The 23373-nt window shown below is 43.6% G+C and overlaps 1 protein-coding gene across 2 annotated transcripts in view; it reads right to left on the bottom strand.

Moving 5' to 3' along the window:
- Positions 1–23373, bottom strand: part of TPH1 (tryptophan hydroxylase 1) — a 391357-nt gene that overhangs the window by 139813 nt on the left and 228171 nt on the right. For both annotated transcript variants that reach the window (XM_086956069.1, XM_086956070.1), the window contains 2 exons: positions 21626–21726; positions 11759–11826 (listed from right to left, as the gene is read on the bottom strand). In XM_086956069.1, the coding sequence (XP_086812195.1) occupies positions 11759–11826; positions 21626–21726 (169 nt within the window). The remainder of the gene's footprint in view (positions 1–11758; positions 11827–21625; positions 21727–23373) is intronic.

Raw genomic sequence — 23373 nt, 5'->3', positions numbered from 1 at the left:
AGTTTGGCCGAGGCTCCTGCGTAGAGGGCGTTGCCGTAGTCTAGCCAGCTACTGACGAAGGCCTGTGTCACCATTCTTCTTGTTTCGGTGGGGATCCACCTGTAGATCTTGCGGAGCATGCGGAGGGTGTTGAAGCAGGAGGACGCGACAGCGTTGACTTGCTCGGTCATGGAGAGTGGTGAGTCGAAGGTGAACTCTACCCCACTCCACTCTGTGTCACTCCACTCTACACCACTCTATTCTATGCCACTCTACTGTACACCACTCCACTCAACGCCCCTCTAGACCATGCACTCCACTCCACTTTGTGTCACTCCACTCTACACCACTCTATTCTATACCACTCTACTGTACACCACTCCACTCTACACTACTCTACACCAAGCCACTAAGTTTTAGCCATGGTGAACAGCAGCCACACTGCTGTACAACATGTCTAAAAGACATTATGAAAGCCAATAGCTTTCACAAAGGCAAGACCTGATGCCTTTGGCAGTGCTTGTTTTATGGGCATCCTCTGTTTCCAGTGAAAAAAGAGAGAAGGATCCCTTGGCGGACAGTACTTAAGATACAATCATATGCTATCTTGGATACACCATAGTAAGCCCATGTATTAGCAGTGCTCTCTAATACTTATAATACATTGACAGAGAAATTTTATAAAAAGTCACTTTATTATTTTTCAGTAAAAAAACACATCATTACATTTCATAAAAACAACAAATTGTAATTTCATTAAAAACATACACAATATCATCACCACAATGTTCATTGAAAATTCATAAATCTATTACTAACATACTGTTTTTCAGACAACAACTTGTTATCATGCTGTATCCACAAAATAAAAGGGGAAAGAGGAGGAGAGACAAACACAGATGTTTCTATTTGTCATAAGAATTGCATATCAAAGGACCCAATGTTCAAGAAAGACAAATCCTGGACCCGTTTAATTTATCTTATCTGCAGGATAGACTTGGTCACTTGATTATGCAGATTTAGGCGTCAAAGCGTTTCGATGGCTTTTCACTGTAATATACCATCTTTATCAAGACAGAATAATAAGTCTCTCCAATTTAAGGGCACTGGATGGTTGCCACTTTCAGAGAAGTCCTTATTGCATATTCCTTTTCTGTGTTTCTTTAGATCCTATGTTATTTAGGTGTACAGATATCCTATTTGTACGTTAATTCTTTATGTCCTGTACTTTTTCTATATAGCAATCCCCTCGCCACCTGCAATCTCCCTTCGTGTTATTTAAAGAAACCTTCCCAGTTGGATTTCTTCTTAATCACGGGACGGCGGGGCGTTGCGCCGGCGATTTCAAATATTATCCTGCCTCAGGAAATAATGTCCTGACTCTCTCATCCAATAAATGTTCAGCAATAACGTCCCTGGGGTGGATTACAGCTTTTGTCGGGTTGTTCGGAAACACTCCTCCACACCCAAAGCGTCAACAGCACAAGCCGTCTGTCTCCGAACAACTGCTCCTCTGTTTCCCTCATAAATAAAAGGGGCAAGGCGCAGAGCCCTTGGCCAGTTGCAGATATCATCTAAGTGTCCTTGTTGTCCTTTCATCCAACATGTGGGCCTCGAGCCCACGACATAACGGACGGCACTGGAACATCCACATTTGCAACCAATAGCACTCTGCTTAACAAGGGCTCAGGAATTTCACACCGGCTTTCCAAAATAGTTCATACAAAGATAATCGTTTGGCATGAGAGAATTGAATACAAATGAAGAAAATATCCGTAATATGGCCATCCCCACGGCCGTTAAAACTTTAGCTCAAAAACAGGCTTTGCAATTTTGGCAACAGTCCAACTTGCAATTAGTGATTTTGCCATCAAATGTGTTAATGGAAATGCGTGTTTACATACACGTTAGCTGACTTTAAGCACTGGATTAAATATATTCTCCAATAAATGTCACACCACCGACAATCAGTTAACTAGTGCTAATCCTTTTAGAACGAAGGTCAGTGCAAATTATAAAACAATGGCAACTTGTTTTTTAATATAATGAGCAACACTCTGCTCTGTATAGAACAGTTGCTGCTGTTCTTTTTAATCAGACATGTGGTGAATATTACTCATACAAAACCCTGTCGCGTGTAATTCAACACGTTGCATGTCCCTTTCACCAGCTTCTCAAACTTGTGGCTGTTTGTGGATCATGCGTTCAGTGAAGTAAAGAACTGTGTTGCGCAGGTATGATTAAAGGCTGTGAGTCGAACAACAAATGCATAATCCTGTGTGATCTTTGCCAAAGATTTTAAAAAACTACATATATATCTTCAATCCTGTGAGGGGAAAATTCCCCTTGGCATTTTAGGGCCACATTACACAATTTTGATTGAATTCTGGGCAAATATGCACAAATGCCCAGCAAATTTGCAAGAAAATTAATGCCAGCGACCAAGGCAACAAGTATTGGTAAAGGCAATAAGCATGGGGTTCAATGTAGTAATGCATGCTAAGGCAGACATGCAGAAATGCTAATGACACGCCTTGGTAAAGCAAAAGAGGACATTTAAAACACAGGGAGATGACTCGCGGCCTGTCAGCAGGTCCCAAAACAGGAGGAAAATTTCAGGGAGGATGATGGCCGTTGTCTTCTCTACAGAGGAGTAACCCTATAAATACACTGTTTAAATGCTGGTGCTTGAGGGACCCACTACTGCAGATGTGGAAACAGAGGCAAGGTTTGGCTTTTGGCAATGCAACATTGACTAACAGTAAATAGTATTGTAAAGAAAATCAGGATTTTTTTCACAGCTCTATGATATTGACATTGCTCTCTGAAGGATCCTAGTTTTCCATGTTGTGACCAAGCCTTCCTCTTCCTGAGCCTTCTGGGGTGCTAGAAATATGACTCTCACGGTTCCATTACGTTGCGTGTAGCGGTATCTCAGGCGGAAAACCACTTTTGACAACTATGGGGCTGATTCTGATGCGGGTTGGAAATGCTTCCCGACTGAATCGGGTTGGAAATGGTTTCCAACCCACTCGGATCGGGACAGTCCGACCGACGGAGTACAATGCATCCGGATGCTTCCCGATACTATTTGGTTGGACTCCCATTGACTTCAAGGGGAGCACCTAACCGCATCATAATTGGGCCCTCGGTTGTTCCCGATCCAAATTGGAAGGAGCAAATGCCATTAGGAGGCCTTTCTAACCGGATCAGAATCAGGCTCTAGGTGGGAAAGCTTTCCAACCCACATCAGAATCAGGCCCTAAATGGTTCCTGGTGTATCCAGGACCGGAATTATCAGGTCTGCAAACCCCATAATTCCGGGCCCAGAGACATCTGTGGCGCTGCAGAGGTTGTAGGCAGCTACTGTGCCCAGCCATGCATGCTCACATCCTTCATAAAAGGAGGAGCAGAAGAATCTTTCCCAGCTGAAAGAAAAAATAACCCACCCTCCTGTCTTCTGGTACATAATCAAGTCATAGGGCAATAAGATCCCATAGTCATTTCGGTGCTCCCAGGAAGGAAGCTCTTGTTTTGAGTGCTTGTGATGGCCATCAATCCTCTTCTTTCTGATCACATATTTATTGTGCATCTCATGCATATTATGTTCATGCTTCACATGCTGCTTAGGGAAATACAGAAACAAGCTAGGCATTACAATCCTTGGCTATTGGCAAAAAGTGTTATTTTTGCGCGTGTGGAATCCTAGCACTTGGTGTGCCAGGAATATGTGTTAATACCTGTAAGGCTGTAGCATTTCTTCTACTAGGGCAATCCCAAGCCACACGGAGAAAGGTAGCCTGTTCGTACCCACATCTCCAACATCTGGCATCTTCCCTCAACCGCATGCGGTGCAGACTAACCGGTGTCCGGTAATATCTATGTAAGAACTTGAATTTAATCAATCTCAGGCAATAGTTTGGGGACAAATCAGTCAATTGACTACAGCAATACCCCCACTGTTCTTCTATCATCTGTGGGCTTAATTCACTCTTCCAAAGCTCCATGGACCTGGGTTCCAACACTGGATAAGCGGACAGCATTACAGTGTATAGTCTCGTAATCAACTTCTTAGCCGACTGCGATTTAAGAACATATTCCAGTGGTAACAGTGTGGGGGGGCTTCAGGGAACTCTGCATGCATCGCGCGACACGCTGTGCGTATCTGGTGGTATAAAAAATTTTCAGCAAACGGCACTATACCTTCTTCAGTATCTAGAGGGGGAGGCCTGAAAGTACCCTCCGGGTAAAGATCAGCAAAAGAATGCAGATTCAGAGCATCAGTTAGGGCCTTACCAACACCCTTCTCCATGCAAAATAACATAGGGTTATTTTCCAATAACATTGATAGCGCATATAGCGTCACAATACCTGCCCGTTTCTGCAGTTCACGTCATACCCAGCATAGTGTACCAGCAGTATCAACATCTTCCCTCGGACGACTTACAGTGCGATATAATGCAACAGCCAGTGGTACCGGAGCCACCGCATCTCTCTCAACCGCAACATGGGGCTGAAACGGGGTCTCATGCACCCAGAAATGAAGAAACTGAGCTTGCGCGCATATGGCATATAGTTGCATGTCAGGAGCCTCCAATCCGCCCTGTTTTAGGGGAAGGGTCAGAAGATGCCAGGACACTCTGGTCTGTCCTCCTGCCCAAACCAAGGACAGCAGCTGCGAACGCAAGAGCCCAAAAAAGTGCTTGGTGAGAGGTATCGGCACGTTCACAAATAAATAAAGAAATTTAGGCAAGATAACCATCTTCGCCAGGGCCACCTTACCTGCCACAGACAGAGGCAGCTTAGACCAAATAGCAACCTTCCCTTCCAGCCACGAATAATCCCTCCCAAAGTTCAGGGTCCATATGTCCTGGAGGTTCCGACTTAGCCACACCCCCAAATGTTTAACTTCAGTAGCCTTCCACCTCTGGGGGGAACTCAGAGCGAACTTCCCTCGTGCCATCAGTAAGCGGGAAGATCACTGATTTAGTCCAGTTGATAGATATACCTGCAAATCCCCCAAATCTTATAAACTCACTCAACACTGGGTCAAGGTTCACCTCCGGGTGAAAAATGTAGAGGGTTACATCGTCCGCATATAATGATATCACGAGGCTACGCGTGCTAAATCCTATGCCTCTGGCAGTATGATGTTGTCGTATCCTTGCTGCCAATGGCTCCATAGCTATGGCAAATAATAACGGCGACAGCGGACATCCCTGCCTCGTTCCCCTCGATATTTTGAAAGAGTCTGACACCATGTCATTCCCCTGGATAAGAACCCTAGGAGCCTCATATAGCAGCTTTATTCGCTTTATAAATAAAGGGCTAAATCCCATGCGCTGCAATACTAAGAATAAATACGACCACTCCAAGGAGTCAAATGCCTTAGTGGCATCCAGGAATATTGCTGAAGCTTGAACACTAGGATGCAGGTAATGTATAACTGAGAATAACGTGTGCAGATTATGCGACGTCGATCTCCCTGGGATAAATCCTGATTGGTCAGGTAGTGCAATCATTGACAACATTGGTTGAAGACGGTTTCCCAGTAATTTGGCATAAATCTTGACATCGATATTTATCAAAGAAAGTGGCCTATAGGAGTCTAATTCTATATCCGCCTTTTCAGGCTTCAATAGCGTAATAATCATAGCCTCCCTCATGGATTGGGGCAAGATGTCCATTTCCAACGACTCTTCATATACTGCAAGTAAACTGGGAGCCAGCTCCTCAGCATATGCCATGTAAAATGCAGTGGTCAGACCATCGGGACCCGGGGCCTTATTCAACGGAAGACTCTTAATCACTTGCGCCACATCTTCTTTTGTTATGGGCAAATCCATTTATAATCTGTGGTTATCATTAAACCACGCGAGTGCAGTAGATTCCGGAAATTCCAACATGTTGGCAGTTTCCGACATCCCAGTCGTTCTATAAAGGTTGGAGTAGAAATCCTGAAACGCCTTCAACACTCCCTCCTGGCCCCTAATGGTCTCACTATCCATATTATTGATCTCGTGCACAAATGTGGTATCTTTCATTGGTCTAATCATAGTTGCCAGTGTATGCCCCGGCCTGTCTCCCTCACCATAGCATCTGGCCTCTGCATATTTGCCAAGGAATTTCACCTCCCTATTTGTTTCTGCCTCAAATTCTAACAACTTGGCTTTTAAAAGGCATGCCGCCGTGGGATCCGTGTGCAAGTACATCTGACTCTCTAGATCTTTGATTTCTTTTTCCAACCTAGTCAATGTCCCTCTAATGGCCTTTAACACTCCTGCCTGTCTCGCAATACATTGCCCTCGTATAAGAACCTTGAAGGCATCCCATAACGTGGCCTCAGTGTCCACTGAGCCCGCGTTTGTTTCAAAATACGACTCTATGTCCTCCCGTATCTCCTCCTTTAATGCCTCGTCTAATAACGCGTTCTGGGGTAGTCGCCAGGCAAAAGCACATGAGGGGACCCCCGGCACGGAGACAGACGGAGGATGCAAGGTGCATGATCCGACAATGAATGCTCCATATGGGATACCTCCACCGTTCAGGTCGCAACAGTTCTCGATATCAACCAAAAATCCAGTCCCGACCAGGCCTGATGCTGAGTGGATATACACGTTCCTTCCCTCAAGTCAGGGTGCCGTTCTCTCCAAACATCCAAAAGCCCCCATTTAACATTAAATCCTGTAGGGCTGTGCGCGCTTGGGGGTGTAACGATCTAGCAGTGCCCTGTCTATCAGCCTCATCTGAAATCACAGCATTAAAATCTCCTCCTCATATCACAGTTTGGCATCCTAGTGTTCTAATCCTAGACCACAGTTGTCTGAAAAAATCAGGGGAGTCCATATTTGGACCATACACTGCAGCAAATGTCACCTTCCTACCACCCAATCTCCCATTCAGTATGACAAAGCGACCTTCCGGGTCTACATAGGAATATGCACACTTCCAATCAGAACCCCTCTTGATAAGAATAGCAACCCCCCTTGCATAGCTAGAATATATTGCTGAGTACACCTCCCCCATCGGCTATGCTTAAGTCTTTGCGACGCGTCACATTTAAATGCGTTTCTTGCAAGAAACAAATATCTATAGCATGCCTCACTAAATATGCATGGACTAGTCTCGCCTTTCGGCCATCATTCAACCCTCTGACGTTCCAAGTTATAATGTTTAAAGTCTGCCCGTGTGGCATCATTCCATCAAACCAATCTCACAGTATTGTCCCTTCTGGTTGTAACATGGTACTATCAGTACTCTTGTGCTACTTTCATAGCTATGACATTTTGGCTCAGAAAGAAAAACTGTCCAATCCCAATCCCACCCACCACCCACACCAACCCCCCAATTAGGTTGTAGCGTTACCCTCCCATTAACAACTTCTGCGAACATCAAACAGATCATAGGGAACCTTCCCAGGGGGGCCAAGTTAGGCCGGCGTACTCCCCCACTCTCGCAGGGTGGCCAGGGTACAACAACTAATGCTCCCCATACGCTACGGGAACTGGTGAGCTTATCTATTACAACCTAGTGTCGAGGGGGAGACCGCACATACCCAAGCCAGCCTGCAGCAGTGTAACAACCCCGGTTTAAAGCAGAGTAATGTAACCCAACATACAGATCACCCAATACTGGCACTTGAAGAAATACAAAGCACAAGAGTAAAATATTTTCAATCATTGTCACTTAGTCTGCCGGATTGTGGTCCGTCTCCATCTCCTCTCTTCTTGGACACCCTGCCAGCAACATGTTTGGCGATTTTAAGCGCAGATTTTGCGTCTGTGAAATAGTGCGCCGTTCCATCGTGTGACACATTCAATTTTGCCGGGTACATTAGGGAGTATGGGATTTGCGCTTGTAGCAGGAGCCGCTTAGCTGGCAGGAATTCCCTTCTAGCTGGCTGTACTAACGGGGTAAAATCTGGATAAAATGAGATGGAGTTCCCCTGGCGCGTGATCTGGCCTTTCTCTCTTGCCAATCTCAGAATGGTGTCTCTATCTTGGTAGTTCAGCAACTTTATCAAAATAGGTCGCGGGGTACCTCCTACTGGCGGCTTCGGGCCCAATATTCTATGCACTCTCTCCACAATGAACACGTTGAAACGTGCGGGTCGAACAGAGCATGCAGGAGATATGTCATGTAGTTCTCCATTTTGGACATCACTGTCGTCTCTGGTATGCCTGTGACGCGGAGGTTACTTCTGTGAGAACGAGCTTCTAAGTCGTCGTTCTTCGCTCGTATTACTCCCAGCAGTTTATCCATGTGCAAAAGTTGTTTCTTAGTCTCCGTCTGAAATTCATGGAACTCCACTTGTCACTTTTCCAGACCACCTAGCCTTGTCTCATGCACTGACACTTGGCTTTTCACTGTGTCCAGTTGTTGAGTTGGTGTATCCAGCTTAGAATCAATGCTCTTGAGACTCAAACACATCTCCAGCAGCAGGGCCTTCACATCATCATCTCCTGCCCCAGATTGCGCGTCCATGTCGGAGCCACCCTGCATCCCAGCCTCGGTGACGTTCTGCCTGGTCGAGCGCCGAGTGTCAAACGTGATCTTTGGTTGTTTGGGATCTTGTTTACTAATAATGACCCCAGATGGGGCTCCGTGCCCCAATCTCAGCTCTCAGGAGTAGGTTCATGCACAAGGTAGGTAAGTATCCTGTGAACTCACGACTTCACCGCATGCAAGCGACTGTACGTTGTGGCCCCCTGTAACAAATGTTCAGAGGAGCGTAGCCGGTACACCGCTTTTAAACCATGCACCTCGTGATTTTACCGCAGTACAGCGTGCCACAATTAAGGTCTGTAGGGCATCCACCTCCCTGCACAATTGGACGTGTCAGTCGTCAGCTACGCATCAGTCTCCTCCAGCACCACTCCACCACTGCTGCATTTAACACACTTTTCGGGGCATCGGTCAATATATGGCCTCCACTTCGCCTCCAATCACTTGTAGTTCCAAGTGCGTCACGCTGCCTGTAAACTTATATGTCACTTTGGCCACTGGCGCAAAACGGCAGTCCAGGGATTCACGGATGTCGTGCAGGCCCAACCTGCACATAAGCCACACCTTGCAATCTAAATTAACGGCGTATCACCCTCTCACAAAGGTAATGGCGAAAGGTATCACCGCCATACTCCCATCCATCGATTTGAGGCCCGCCAGGAATGCGAGCTCGCTGAAGTTCACTGCGGCCATTGATGTCCGTGAAGGCCAGTATAACACTCCTTCCGCAGCGCGTTCCGATCCTATTTCACAGCGCTAGCGGTATCCGAGCCTCAAGTGTGCATAAGAGGTCCACATGTAGCGCTCGCGTGTGTCGTATGCCAGCGTCGCCTCTGCACCTCTGAATGTCCTACCTCCGTATTAAGGGCCCACAGGGCGCCGCCATTTTGACAATTTCCAAGCCTCTGTGAAATGTCGCTTTTCACACACTCGCCGTTATCTCACCGGGCCACCACTCATATCACAGTTGTGCGCACTTTGCATGATCCTCTCTCCTGTCTGCCCGATGAATTTCCGTGTCTGCAGTAGGTCGGCAAGGTCACGGCCTCCAGCCGCACTCCCCTCCTCGGGCTCGATTTTGGAGACAATCTGGCGGCTGCCGGCGCCGGCTCTCGCGACTCCGCTCGGTCTCACTTCGCTGCTCACAGGAATGTGGCAATACAGCACCACTACCTTTCGTTTTGCACCCAGTTCGTGTGCAGTGTTCTCCCCCACCGGCTACAGCGCTTAGCACTCCTTCATGAACGTTTTAAGCAGGATAAATGTAGGATTCTTCCCCCGGACGGCGGAGCTCGCTCAGAAAGCAGCCATCTCACAGCCTGTTAGCCATGCCCCGCCAACCATTCTAGATAGTTAAATAAAAAGATAAAGCCCCTTTCTTTGAAATGTCCTCCCAGTTCACTGGTCACTGAAGAAAACCATCTGCTCTTCAGGAGATACCCCGAAACCTCCCGCTTCTACCAGGATTAAACTATGTTCTCTCGACTTTTTCTCATATTTCAGATATGGTGTCCATCCAAGCACTCCAAAGTGCTTTATGTGCCATTATATAAGTGGAATAATAATGCAATGGATTCCTTCATCAACACGTACTAGCTAAGAGGGGGATTTCATATGTAAAATTTCTAACTGGAGTCTTGCAAATTGTATTGAGGACAAATGGACAAAAATGAAAGACTATCAGGCACATGCATCAAAGCATTTGGCGATCGCAAACGGTGCGAATCGCAAAAATCGGCCGTTTGCGATCGCAAAAATTGCTTTTGGAATGCATGAAACAAGTAGCCCCTCGCAATTTAAGAAATCGAAAAATTTGTGATTTCTTAAATTGCGATTGCATTTAAGGAATCGCAATTTGCGATTTCTTAAATGCAATGCAAGAAAGTAAAAAGATTTGCGATTTTGCAATTAACAATCGCAATTTACCATCACATGTAAGGTGATGGTAAATTGCGATTTTTTTGAAAAAATCATCAAAGTGCAATTTTCAAAGTCCCATGTTACGCACACACATGCCCCTGGGGCATGTTGTGCATAACATGGTTGCACATATCAATTTCAGGGGTGCAACAGGGTGTCCTTTGAAATCGCATTCTCCATTTGCGAATCGTTAATTGCGATTCGCAAAATGAGAATGTCTTCCCATTCATTCCTATGGGCCTATGAGCCTAGAGGGCCATAGGAATGAATGGGGAGGGATTCCTTAATTGCGACTCGCAATTTGCGAGTCGCAATTAAGGAATGTTTAGAAATCGCACATTTTTCAGCGATTTCTACATGCATAGGTATTTGCGATTTCTTAATTGCGATTCCTTAAAAATCGCAATTAAGACATCGCAAATTACTACAATGATGCAATGATGCATATGCCTGTATGTGTTTTCAAGAAAACTTAAGCACTGAGTTCAGCCCTTTTGTTTCTTTGGGTAATTCATTTACTAGTTGCTCAGCTGGTGTGGGGTGGTCAGATGTGGAAGATTCCCCTTTCCTTTGACCTTGTATCCAGAAAGTCTATTATATCTCCATATTAATTGAGAGAGTTTATCTATTCCCTTCCCCAATACACTGCATGCGACATCACTCCTCCTTTTTACATTTCAATAATTCTCCCTAATGCATGTCTTCATTGTGCTTGGGGTTTTCAGGAATTTCAATTGCTTGTGGGATTCGTGTGGTGTTGCTCTTTGGATGCTGTGCCTTCAACAGTGTCTTTAATTCTTCTGTTGGTTTGGATGCCGATGTTTCTAATGTTAGGTTGGGAGAAGACAGGGGGGCAGTTCACAGAATATCCATTATCTTAAGTTCAGTTCAAGTGGTTCATTGACCCAGGAACCGCTGGGATTTGTGTCACTCGACAGTTTATGAATTATATAGTATGAGTCGGACAGATGCAGACTTTTGGCTGAAGCGTGGCAAAGTGCGAGTTTCTGTCAGTATTGTCAGCAGGGTCGGACTGGAAACCAAAACCGGCCCTGGCAAAGTGCTGTTGAACAACAGTGTAGATATTTTCTCTGGAACAAAGCACTTGTCAGCTTTTCTCCTTGCTATACATCCCCATCATTATCGTGTTATCTTCATTTAAGAGGGTGAGCTTGTGAACCATATGAAGTGTGCATTCCTTTGGGCCAAGAACTCAAAAACACATTTCAAATCTACGTCAGATGTTATGTTAGCAATTCTTGCACAATGGATGATAAGTTGAACAAATAACTATTTCGCTGTGGTAAAACGTAAAAGTAAATAAGAAACATTTATAAAAACTACTTGTGCTTACTGCTTGTAGCTCATGGCTAGGTCTGCAAAGTACTTCCTTCTCTTGCGGTAGACGTTGTCCTTGAAGCCCTGTAAGGGAAAAAGTTACAAAATATGTATTTTTGTAATACTTAGTGAGTCACAATGATTATTTTATTCATGTTTGTACAATATTCAAGACATTTATGTAAAGAAGAACACAATATCTATGTATAGCTGTTCAATCCAGCACTATTTCATAAGTAAACTACACCCTGCTCTATGAGACTTTAGTACCACCAACCAATGACGAACGTAGATTAAAGTCCATTGAATCTAGTCAAACATAAGCAATGTCTTGTGCATACCTTGTTACTAGTTTGAACATTCATTAGAGGGTACATGACTTGGCATCTTGGTGGAACGCTGCTAAAACTGCTACCTCAGGATTTTGATTTGATTTCATTTTTATAAAGCGTGAACAATTACCCAAAGGCATCAAGGCGCTGTCGCCAAAAATCCAGACCTGAGCAGTGTCCATAGCCACACCATATTAAGTAGTAGGGGTAGCACTGTCTATATGGTGTAGAGCCAGTTTTAAGTGTCTTTCTACAAGACAAATGCTCTGTGATCGCCATAAGGCACTGCAGTAGATAATTCCAGGGTTTGCCTGCGGCAAAAGAGAAGGCTCAGCCTCCCCATTTCATCGTTCGGATCCTAAGTACTGAGACCAGATTACGATGTGCCGAGAAAAGGTTTCTTTTTGGAGTGTACCAAGAAAGCATATCTTTAATCCTAGCAGGGCTAGGAAGATAAAAGACATTGTGTACAATACAGATGCGTTAAACATAATGCATTTTCTTATGGCGACCCAATGCAGAACACACAACCCAGCAGCAGCTGATTGTTGCCTCGGAATATCAAGGAACCCTCTGGCAATTGCATTCTGTGCATATGATAATATGGATTCATAGAACCTCAGACTGTACACCAGGTGTTGGTTTTGGCCCTTTCTGCATGGTTATCTTCAAAGTTTTTGCCTCCACCCTCTTGTTTTATGAAGCCATTTTTGTTGGCCTTTAGGACTCTGTGCACTTTACCACTGCTAAAGAGTGCTAAAGTGCATTTGCTCTCCTTAAAACATGGTAGAATTGGCTTACATCTAATTGGCCTATTTAATTTACTTGTGGCCCCCAGTAAAGTGGTACCCCATGCACCCATACCCTGTAAATTAAATGCTACTAGTGAGCCTGCTTTACTGTACTGAATGTGTAGTTGTGTCCTACACTGTGGCCGGGTTGGACAACATATAATATTTTCAAGAAGGAGACCCGGTCACTGTTTTTGTTCTGCAACTTTATTTTTTAAGGCAGAATCTCACCCTAAGGTATTTAATCATTGGGTGCTTTACATATTCTTTGTGAGATAGTGGAAGAATTTTTTACAATATTTAGAAAAACGTCCGAGGTTTACTCGCTGTCCTGCACAGTGGCATATATTTACAAGTACTGAAAACAATTATTGCAATACAAAACAAACATTGAAATAATTATAACAATGATATAAAACATTTATCAAGAAATCATTGTTGTCACTTCTCATGATAGTACCCTACCAACGAATTCAACCAGGCCAATATAATACAATTTTTGCTCAAAGTCTGGCCTGGTGGCGCAAAGGCATACAGTTCATTTTTATTCCCTTTATTTCATGTGGATTTTTTTGTGAAGCCTTATGCGGGAAAGAAGCCATTCGTAATTAAAACGAATGTGTGGGAAGCCGACGCGTTTCCGAGCCTGTATTTAACTTTTCAGGCTCTTCTTCAGGGCTTTAGGATGGGTACCTTCTTGTGGGGTTTATGCGGGTTCAATCCATTTCTTGAGACTCTTGACTGGAATATTTCACTGTATTGTAATTTCTTGAGTGGTACATGTCTTCCAGTCTGTAGTTCTTATTATGAATGTTGAAAAATCATCAGCATTTCATTTTAGTTATGATGGCGTGAAGCACCGGGCTTTCCGTATAATGGGGCACCACCTCTTTTAATCTGTTCCAAAGATCGCCGTTTGTGTTTAATTTGGCCACAATCGTGTTGAGCGCCGAGCTTTCGGTAGGTGGGGCGCCGCCTTTTTCAATCTATTTCAGTTTTTTCGAATTCGGTGCTTCCGTCTACCAAAGTTTCACTCGTGAATAAAATAAAGGGAATAAAAATGAACTGTATGCCTTTGCTTCACCAGGCCAGACTTTGAGCAAAAATTGTATTATATTGGCCTGGTTGAATTCGTTGGTAGGGTACTATCATGAGAAGTGACAACAATGATTTCTTGATAAATGTTTTATATCACTGTTATAAGTATTTCAATGTTTGTTTTGTATTGCAATAATTGTTTTCAGTACTTGTAAATATATGCCACTGTGCAGGACAGCGAGTAAACCTCGGACATTTTTCTAAATATTGTAAAAAATTCTTCCACTATCTCACAAAGAATATGTTAAAGCACCCAAGGATCAAATACCTTAGGGTGAGATTCTGCCCTAAAAAATAAAGTTGCAGAACAAAAACAGTAACCAGGTCTCCTTCTTGAAAATACTAGTGAGCCTGCAGCACTGATTGTGCCATCCACTCAAGTAGCCCTCAGGCCTGCCATGTGCCCTGTCAACCTGGCAAAATAAACCTTTTGCAAGTTCCAAACTTTTCTTATAATAAATATAAATCATCTCTAGGGTAGGCCATGGACAGCTCACAGGGCAGTGTGCAATATATAGAAAAAGTTGGACATGCACTTTTAAGTTTTACATGTCATGGTAGTTAAAACCCTTAAATTCATGTTTTCACTCCTGCAAGGCCTGCGTCTCCTTCAGGATAACATTGGAGTTACCTTATTATATTTAATAAGCTGCACATTCCAATTGATAGCAGGGAGACAGGTCAAGTCTGGTGTCTAAAGATTTGTAATTAGACTCCCTCTTTAATGGATTTCTAATCACAATTCTGAAAATGGCACTTTTAGAACATTGGGATTGTATTGTCCTAACCATTTGTTGCCCGCAGCCTGATCTTATGGCACATGACTATGTGTAGCTAGAAGTTGTTCTTTGATTATTGCTCCCAGACAATAAGAAAAAGGGAAGATAGCTGCTGGCAGGATGGGCAATTCTGATTTAACAACGGGGTAAGATGTCACCTACCACACTTGCACATCACAAAGGCTCGGCCTGAACACTTTCACAAAGGGTTGTCACTGGTCTTTTGTGACCCCAGATATGCTGTAGCTAGGACAGGGAGGAAGGGGATGCCTGACACCTCAGGGGTGTGGAAAGATCTGGAAGCTTGTTCTACTTCAAAGTGGTCACTGTGTATAAAAACCAACCTCAAACACCAGCTCCTCAGTACACTTCTGGACGCATGGAAGACTCCGCCAGAAAGAAGGACTGCGGTGCTATTGAAAGGGCTGCCACTCTACTGGTATGCTGACTGAAGGACTGCTGCCTGCTGTGCAGCCAGATGCCTGCTGCCCTCTTGCCTGGGTAAGAAGGAGTGGACCTGCAACCTGCAACCAGAACCACCAGAAAGACTCCAAGGACTAGTCTCTTGTAACCAGCACCTGGATTTCTGCAGCTGTGAGTACTACCCTGCCCAGCGGTGCCACCCTAGTCCATGTCCCTCGGAAATGGGCTCTACCAGCCCACATGTGGATCTAACAGAACCAATGCATCACCTCTGCTATGCACTGCAAACCTGAGCAGAACTAATGCATTGCCTCTGCTACAAGGATTCTTCCAGTACAAGGAGTCCGCATCAACCTCTTAGCCCACAGTCTCATCAGAACCAGATGCTGAGAAATTCATCCTGATGCGAGCCCCTGCACCTCAAACCTCTTGTAGATGGCAGCCTCAACAACGATGAAGCACTTTGCATTGGTGGCCCTGCAGTCTCTTCAGAACCGAATGGTGCACCACGCATCCTCGATGCAGAACTTCATATCGCAAGCTCCCCTCGTCCACAGCCTCCTTGAGGACAATGCAGGACCTCGCATCACAGTCTAGCAGCTCCCTGGAAACAACACATGGCCTTGGCTGTGCAATGCATCCTCAATGCGGGACATCACAATGTTCTGCAACAAGGATTTAAGGTACTCTTTTTTAGTGGGCTTAACTTGGTCCCTGTAACTGGCCCACGCTTTTTCACTGTCGGCCTGAACTTGTGACTGTGTCCTGGCCCGGCGTGAACAGAGATCTACAATTGGAGCTTTGTGGTTTTTGCCGCTATATTCACTGAAATCTTTAAAATTGTATAACTCCAGTTCTACTGATTCGATTTTTGCTGTTTTGATCTTGTTTTAGATATTAAAATGTACTCTATCTTTCTAATCTTGTGTGAGATCCTTTTTGTGGTGTGTGTTCATTTTGTTACTGTTTGAAGTGTTGCACAAATACTATATCACTGCGTCTAAGTTACACCTCAGTGCTCTGTGCCAAGCTACAAGAGGTTTCATCAGAAGTTAATTTAGGGTTTGCGTGTGACTCCACCCAGACAAGGATTGTGCTTCCAGCTTCAATAGGGTTTCATCCCCACCTCCTCAACCAGAAACCCAGTTTCTTATACCTGGTGACAGGTGCAATTCATCCGTATGAATTAGACTTACTCTTTTATCTCTGGTCCTTCAGCTCGAAACTTATAATATGCTTATACTGATTATGGGCATTTAGCCAAGCTTGACTGCAACTGAAATGTAAGGATGGTGCTGCCAATTCTAGAGCTCACTCCTAACTAATTCATAGATTCATAACAAGCAAAGAGCATCTGCCACAACCATAATCCCCAAACTATGCTGCCTCCCTATCAGATCATACCTCACCTATCTTCATACTAAATGTATTAACCTCTTCAGGTCCAGAATGAAGCAAAACCTGTTGTTTGTCCAATTCTTGGCCTCAGGCTCTTTACTGTCTCCGGTCAGGAGTCTTCCCTCACTATCCCACATATTTAATTGTTTCCATGCTAAAACAGAGTTTACACCCTCCAAATCAATCAGGAGAATGGACGATCACCTCTTTCTACGCCTAATACATCCTCTTAACTAGGGCCATGCTTTCACTTTCACATTTAGCCTTTTCACACCAGGTCTTAGGTTCTCATTTAAGAACTCAAATCTATAAGTGAATATGGAGCAGTGACCACAAGACATGGCCTGGCGCTGCTAAACTATCACAGATCAACATCTGCATAATAACTGGCCAAAGGGTATGTTGCGTGTTTGGCGTAGTGGTGTTATGTGGTGAAAAGAGCATAACATTAACATGGACAGGATACTACAGGGTATGATCTCATTTCTATCTGAATAACGTAGGTCAATTCCCCCTTAAAGCCCTATAAGTGTTTTTGTGTTTGGCTCAGGATTTCATTTCTTCTAATCCACAATTCTTGCAGACTGAAGTACCCATTAACCCTGTCATTCCCACTATTCACCCTATACTGGTATTGGTCTCCAAAACCCCCTTTAATATCTTGCAGCTTCTAAAGAATGCGTGCAATTTCTCACAACCATTTCCATTGCTACATGCAACTGTCTTGGGTGCCCTGGGACCTTCGGCTTCATCCAGGCCACCCTGTTACAGGGCCTTCTCTGGTAATAAAATTGGTCAGTTTCCAATCCATTTACCCATGGAAATGTTCCTAACAACATGAATCCCCATGAGACTTCCTTTTATTACAAATTGACTTTGCACTGAGGGGAGCTATAAGCTTAGACACCTCTGAAATGCAAACCCACTTATCTGACTGCAGCTCTATTCAAATCAATAATTCTTGGAGAGTTTATACAATGAACAGTATATGGAATCCTAATAACGGATTGGATGATGGTATGAATGAATGCACTATTCTTTTACCCTTACACTTTTCAAAGACACATTTACACCAGAACACTGCTCAAAAGATACCATATGACCAAATCCTTCTGACAATGGCCGACCTACATTTTCTTAATTTCCCCAGACCAATGTGGCAACAAATCAGATACCTAAGCACTATGGTAAAACAAATTGGGCATTAGTTTTCTGTATAAATGTGAAGTAACAATTGCAATTTAAAAAGCTCACTATTGTGTCATCTATTTTGGGGAAGCAAAGAGCTGTCAATCTTAGCCTACCAGCATTTCACACAGTGAGATTCTAGCTCTGGATGGCACATAAATGGTTGCCAAAGACAGGCATATGTTTGTCATTTGAAAATGAAAAAAACGACATGTAAAATGTATATATCAAATTCTGCCTGTATTGAAATTTATCATGGTTTTCACCAAGTGAATTTTGGCATGTCATGCTGCTAAAATTGTTCAAGGGAAAATATTTGGGAGGGGGGGGGGTGATGTCTACCATATATCTCAGAATTCCAATCCTTGTGCGATCGGGGATAATATTTGACTCCAACTTGTAATCAGAGGGTGAGTGGTAATGTAAGTGGCACTACTTACCCACATACTCATAATGCTTAAGACTATCAATGATTTTTAAAAAACAGTTTACATGTGGACCGGGCAAGTTAAATGCATATAATCAATCGTAAACTGAAAGCATATGAAAAATGTCTTAGTTATCAGCAGTTTCTCAGTTGACAGAGACCTCTGTGCTGTGAAGAGGCAATTCAGCCAGGTAGCCAGGCAAAACAGACAGAGCTAATACCTTGCTTTATGGTCAACTGGACGTGCATGCGCATTAGGCATAAGGCTATAGGAAGTCCTTAATAGATCATCCTGGTACTGGGTGCTTGCGCTTTCAGGAGAGAGCAATATAGGACAGAATTTCAATATTCTATTGGTTTACCGGTGACAGGCACCCTATAACCCCGTGCATGGCATCCTGGAATATGTAGGGTTACCCTAAATCCTCCTGCACATGCATCTAAAAAGCACAGGGGAAATCCCTTAATTGGCATCGATGTATGCCACCCAACCATACCCTTTCCTATCTGACTGCCAAAGTTAGAATCAGGCCATAAATACTGCCATGCACATATGTCTGATTCTTGGCAGTCTGAAGGATGAATTTCTGTCACGGATTCTATGAGATTTGTACCTCTGCACATTAATCTAGGTAGAAGGGAGCAGAAGTTAGAGTTTGACATTAGGAGGCAGAAGCCTTCTCCAGGTAAACTCTAAATTGACCCTATGTGGCCATTATTGCAATTTCTCCTATCATCCCTTTTTCCAAATTTCTTAATATGAGCATTCTTGCGAGAGATGCTTATGGGCCAAATCCAGGACCCATCGTAGAGATTAGATCTTACAACTCTTTCCTTCCACCATTACTCGTTTGAGGTGATAAAGGCAAATAGTTTCTAAGACATTGATAGGGAAAGGAGGAAGAAGATATGACAAATATTTCTAAAATGTACATGGGATAGTTCATACTCTAGCTGACAACACACCTGGAGGCCGGGCCCACCTTATTGAGAGATCCCCAGCTGCTTGGCGGGGACCTCTGCTATGAGGGATCTCCCTCTGACAAGGCCCCCTTGACATCATTGAACGTTTGTCAAGTGGATGCCATGTTTAAAGACCCTGCTCAGTAAATCTTTAGTAGTGAGAAAAGAAACTACCTAAGCGGAATTTGATTTTTGAACAGAAATAATCTGTAATGCAGGGAGTCTCCCAACTCTTGTGGGCTATTCTACATTCCCCTGACTTTGTCTGCCATGAAGGTGTATGGAAATTGAGCGACATTTGAGAGGAATGACCACCAATGTGGCCTGGTATCCCTTTGGTATATGGGCACCTAGGTCAGAAATTTACACTGGTGTACACCTGGCACTTCCCCTGACTTAAAATTGAGTGGGAAACAGTTAATTTAACAGGACAAGAGGACCCCCAATTTATGAGGGTCCTGTGCTCTGCCAAACTCTAAATCAGGACCATAGATTGTTGATGTTTGGTTGTGAAGGTGGACAGAACATTACCTTGAACACCCCTTGCTATTCTGTGTTCATCTCTATGATTACAGAATAGTCTAGCAAATGCATCCATTAACAGCACATGCATGGTTCTTTATGATGTGCAATAGGCTTTGTGTTGATGGAATTTTTCAGGATATCATCCAATTCTTCAATTAATTATATTACAAGTTCCAAACATTTGTCATTAGCTCAGTTACAGGTTTGTAGCATACCTTCAACTGTGGCATGCCTCATTCCCATCAGCTCTCCCTATTGTCAGGAATAGATGTTATCCTGCGCAGTCCTTCTTGATCAGGGAGCTGCTCTTTTGTTGACATTCACCTGCCTATTGATGCTATTCTTGTCTGAGTATAGACTTAGAAAATAACCTTTTGCACTACTCCACCTTCCATCTATCGACTCTCGCAAAGTAAGTCTTAGCAGTAGAGCATCCATTGTGAAGATTAGTCTGTAACCTGATCTCACCAACATGAATCCACTGAAGAGAGTGCCATCGAATTGGGTACCAATACCACCTGTTATAAGTGCCTCGAGAGGTTTCAGCTTGTGTAAAGAGTGATATTTAGGTGTCCTAATTATCCTTATTACTAATGAGGACTAGCTCCCAAAATCTTTGGAGGATGCAGCCACGTAGTCACAGAACCCCTATGCTTTTTATTTGGCATCTACATGAAGATGTGGCCTAACGGCTAGAGCAGCTGGGGTACCGGATCTTGGCAGGGTGGTTCAACATCTTGTGATTCTGGGCAAATCACTTAATCTCCACATGTCTAACAAAATGAATATGTCTATCTGTAACACAACAGGTGCTCCTCTAAGCGCTCTGATACCTTTGGTTGAGGTTGCGCTATATAAAACTCACAAGTGACTACCTTCTCATGTCCGAACAGCTGCTTTGCCAATGACTCCTGTTTGAATCAATCGCATGTGTTACTCACCATGTAGCGTGGTGTACTTTGGCCTCTATTCTAGGTCAAGCAGTAAGCGCACATGTCACTTAAACTGCTCCAGTCAATGCAATCCAGCTAAGAGTGATATAACTAACTTCAGAATTACAAAAAATCCAAATGACTGCTCTCAGTCAATACAATGACAGATTTTTCTATCCAAAAACCTAGCGTTGCACCATTAACAGGTTGGGGTGATTCACTTGCATGGAGTAGAGACATATATAATTGCACTGACTATAGTGGAAAAGTTGCGCTGTTAAAAAGGAACAGACTCTTTTGGTATTATGAAAGGGATATTGTGACCCTTTCTTTGATATCAAAATTGCTAAAATGACCCTGCACCTTTTTTTGGTTATTGCATCAGCTCTATTTTGTGCACCGACCACAAGTTTCATGATTTGTTCAGAAGACTTGTCCATCTTTAGCAAGTGGAGTGGTGTGGCTCACTGGTTAGAGGCGGCAGACCCGTAAGCAGAGAACAGCCCGGGACCAGGGTTCAATTCCCGACGTGGCGGGGTTGTGGACCAGGGTCAAAACGGACTTGATAATTCTCACCTCAGTGCCTACTCTAACCAGGGAACACACTTGGCAACTCTGGGCATTAAGCTTGCCTCATCTCTACAACGGCCCCCCACAGACGCCAGGGATGCCTGGTTTCACCTTGGAGATACCCAGAAAGGGACCATCTCACAGGGAAAACCAGGACTGGTTCCCCAGCGGTCTTCAGCACCAGGATACTCCATGGAGTCGCAGTGCGCTTTACAAGTACACCCACATTTACATTTACAAGATCTTTCTGCCAAATGTCCCAAAAGTAGATTTAACTCGCTAGTCGCCTTATGTGAGATAAGGACCACTCTTCTTAAGAGGTGTGCTGGCAGCGGTTGAACCCTGCTTCAGAGCCGTCAAAAAATAACCACAATCTTCAACGCCTTTAAAATGAAATGAAATATGTATTCTCTGTAAATGTATGAATTAGTTTCAAGAACTATAGTTGTTTACTCACAGGGTGGTCAGCGTCCAGTTCGGAGCCATACATCAGAACACGGTTAGCACATTTATCCAAATCTGAGATCTTCTTAGGAAACCAAGGAACATTCTCCATATCTACAAAATGTACACATATCAGCGTGTTATTATGAGAATGCCTACTGAAAGCCAGCAACAGAGGTACAATGCATCACAAACATACTTTATAGTGTGCCTCGGTTTTATACCAGGACTGATCTTGCTTTGATTTTTTACATGTTGGTGAAATAAGTCCACATATAAAAGTACTTACAGTAGTCTCCTGTTGTCATCTGCTAGTCTGTATGGCATGCACCTAACCTGTCTCTGAAGTAACCAAACTGTCTCAAACAGTGAATGACAAGTCATGGACTTGCCCTTTGGTGGCACTGCCCTTGCTGCCCCAATCTCAGAGGTCAAGGAAACAACAGAAAGAGCTAAAGGTAACAGGGGTCCAGGAGGCCTGTTTACTTTCTGCAGTTTCGCTCATTGCCCTTTCCTCTTCTAACTGAGGTGTAACTAGAGTGTTGTTGATGGACTACTGGTGGGACAAAGCGTCAAACCCTGTGATGCAATCAGAGGTCAAACAGTGCATTATGCCACTTTCACCACCTCTGGTATTTAGGTGAATACAGATCCGCAAGGGAAAAAGATTAATAAATGAGTGCAGTAGCAGCAGAGAAGATATACTCACCAGTCATTATCCATTGGCAAAGAGTTGCATAGCAAGGCTCCTGCTCTCACTCACATGCCCTCTGGACTAGAATGTAATGGCCTTTGAATACCTACCTCTGAGATATTTTTCAATTTGCTGAGAGAAGGGTTAGCCTGCATTTTTTCAGTGGCAGAACTAAGCTGTGAAGAAGCACTGGTTTGGAGGAGGATACATGTGGACTATCTTTACAGTACATACATGCACTTGTATTTTCCTACATACAAATGACCGACTGGTTTTATAGGCCTTTTCCACAACTTGATGATCACACAGAAGCATCAAAGACTGTGAACAATGTAAATGACAAATAAAGTGTAGACATATTTCTAGAAAACCAAATGCTGAGCTAAATTCATTGGTAAATGTTCGAACCGGGAAAGATAAAAAAATGAAAATGTGACTATTACTGTGGTGCACTTCTAAATAAATTTTTGGCGGTGCAGTGATGACATGAGGTTTATTCAAAGAATCCTAGCAAACACTTGAAGAATCTAAGGACTGTCCCTCAATAGAAAAACTCTATCTTTGATATATTATTATTAATATCTGGGTGATCAAATTCAGCCAATTAGTTGCATTTCGCAACAATATTTGCTGAGATAAGGATGTATCTCGCACTGTTCATTTGCCACATGAACAGCAACGCAAGGCATTAGTTAAAATAAGGTGAACTGCAGGAAGATCATGACAATTATACATACATATTATCTTATTCGGGGCTAAACTGCAAGCTAATTTTGCATTATGGGTGTCACCAATGCTTGCTACATGCAAGTGAGTCTATCTATACTGTTGTTCTCGGTCACAGGCTTGTTTTTCTCTAACGTGCTGCTCTGCTGCATCAAAGCGTGGTTTAACCCTGCTCTTGTGTTTCACTAATCTGCACAACGGCCACTTGTGTGCCAGCAAATCACCTCACAAGATTGTGAACACCTGCATTTACATCTACGACCACACACACACACACACACACATATATATATATATATATATATATATATATATATATATATATATATATATATATATAT

The sequence above is a fragment of the Lissotriton vulgaris genome, chromosome 2_1 (genome assembly GCF_964263255.1).
Source record: "Lissotriton vulgaris chromosome 2_1, aLisVul1.2, whole genome shotgun sequence".
Lineage (NCBI taxonomy): Eukaryota > Metazoa > Chordata > Amphibia > Caudata > Salamandridae > Lissotriton > Lissotriton vulgaris.
This window is presented reverse-complemented; position numbering and strand designations above follow the sequence as displayed.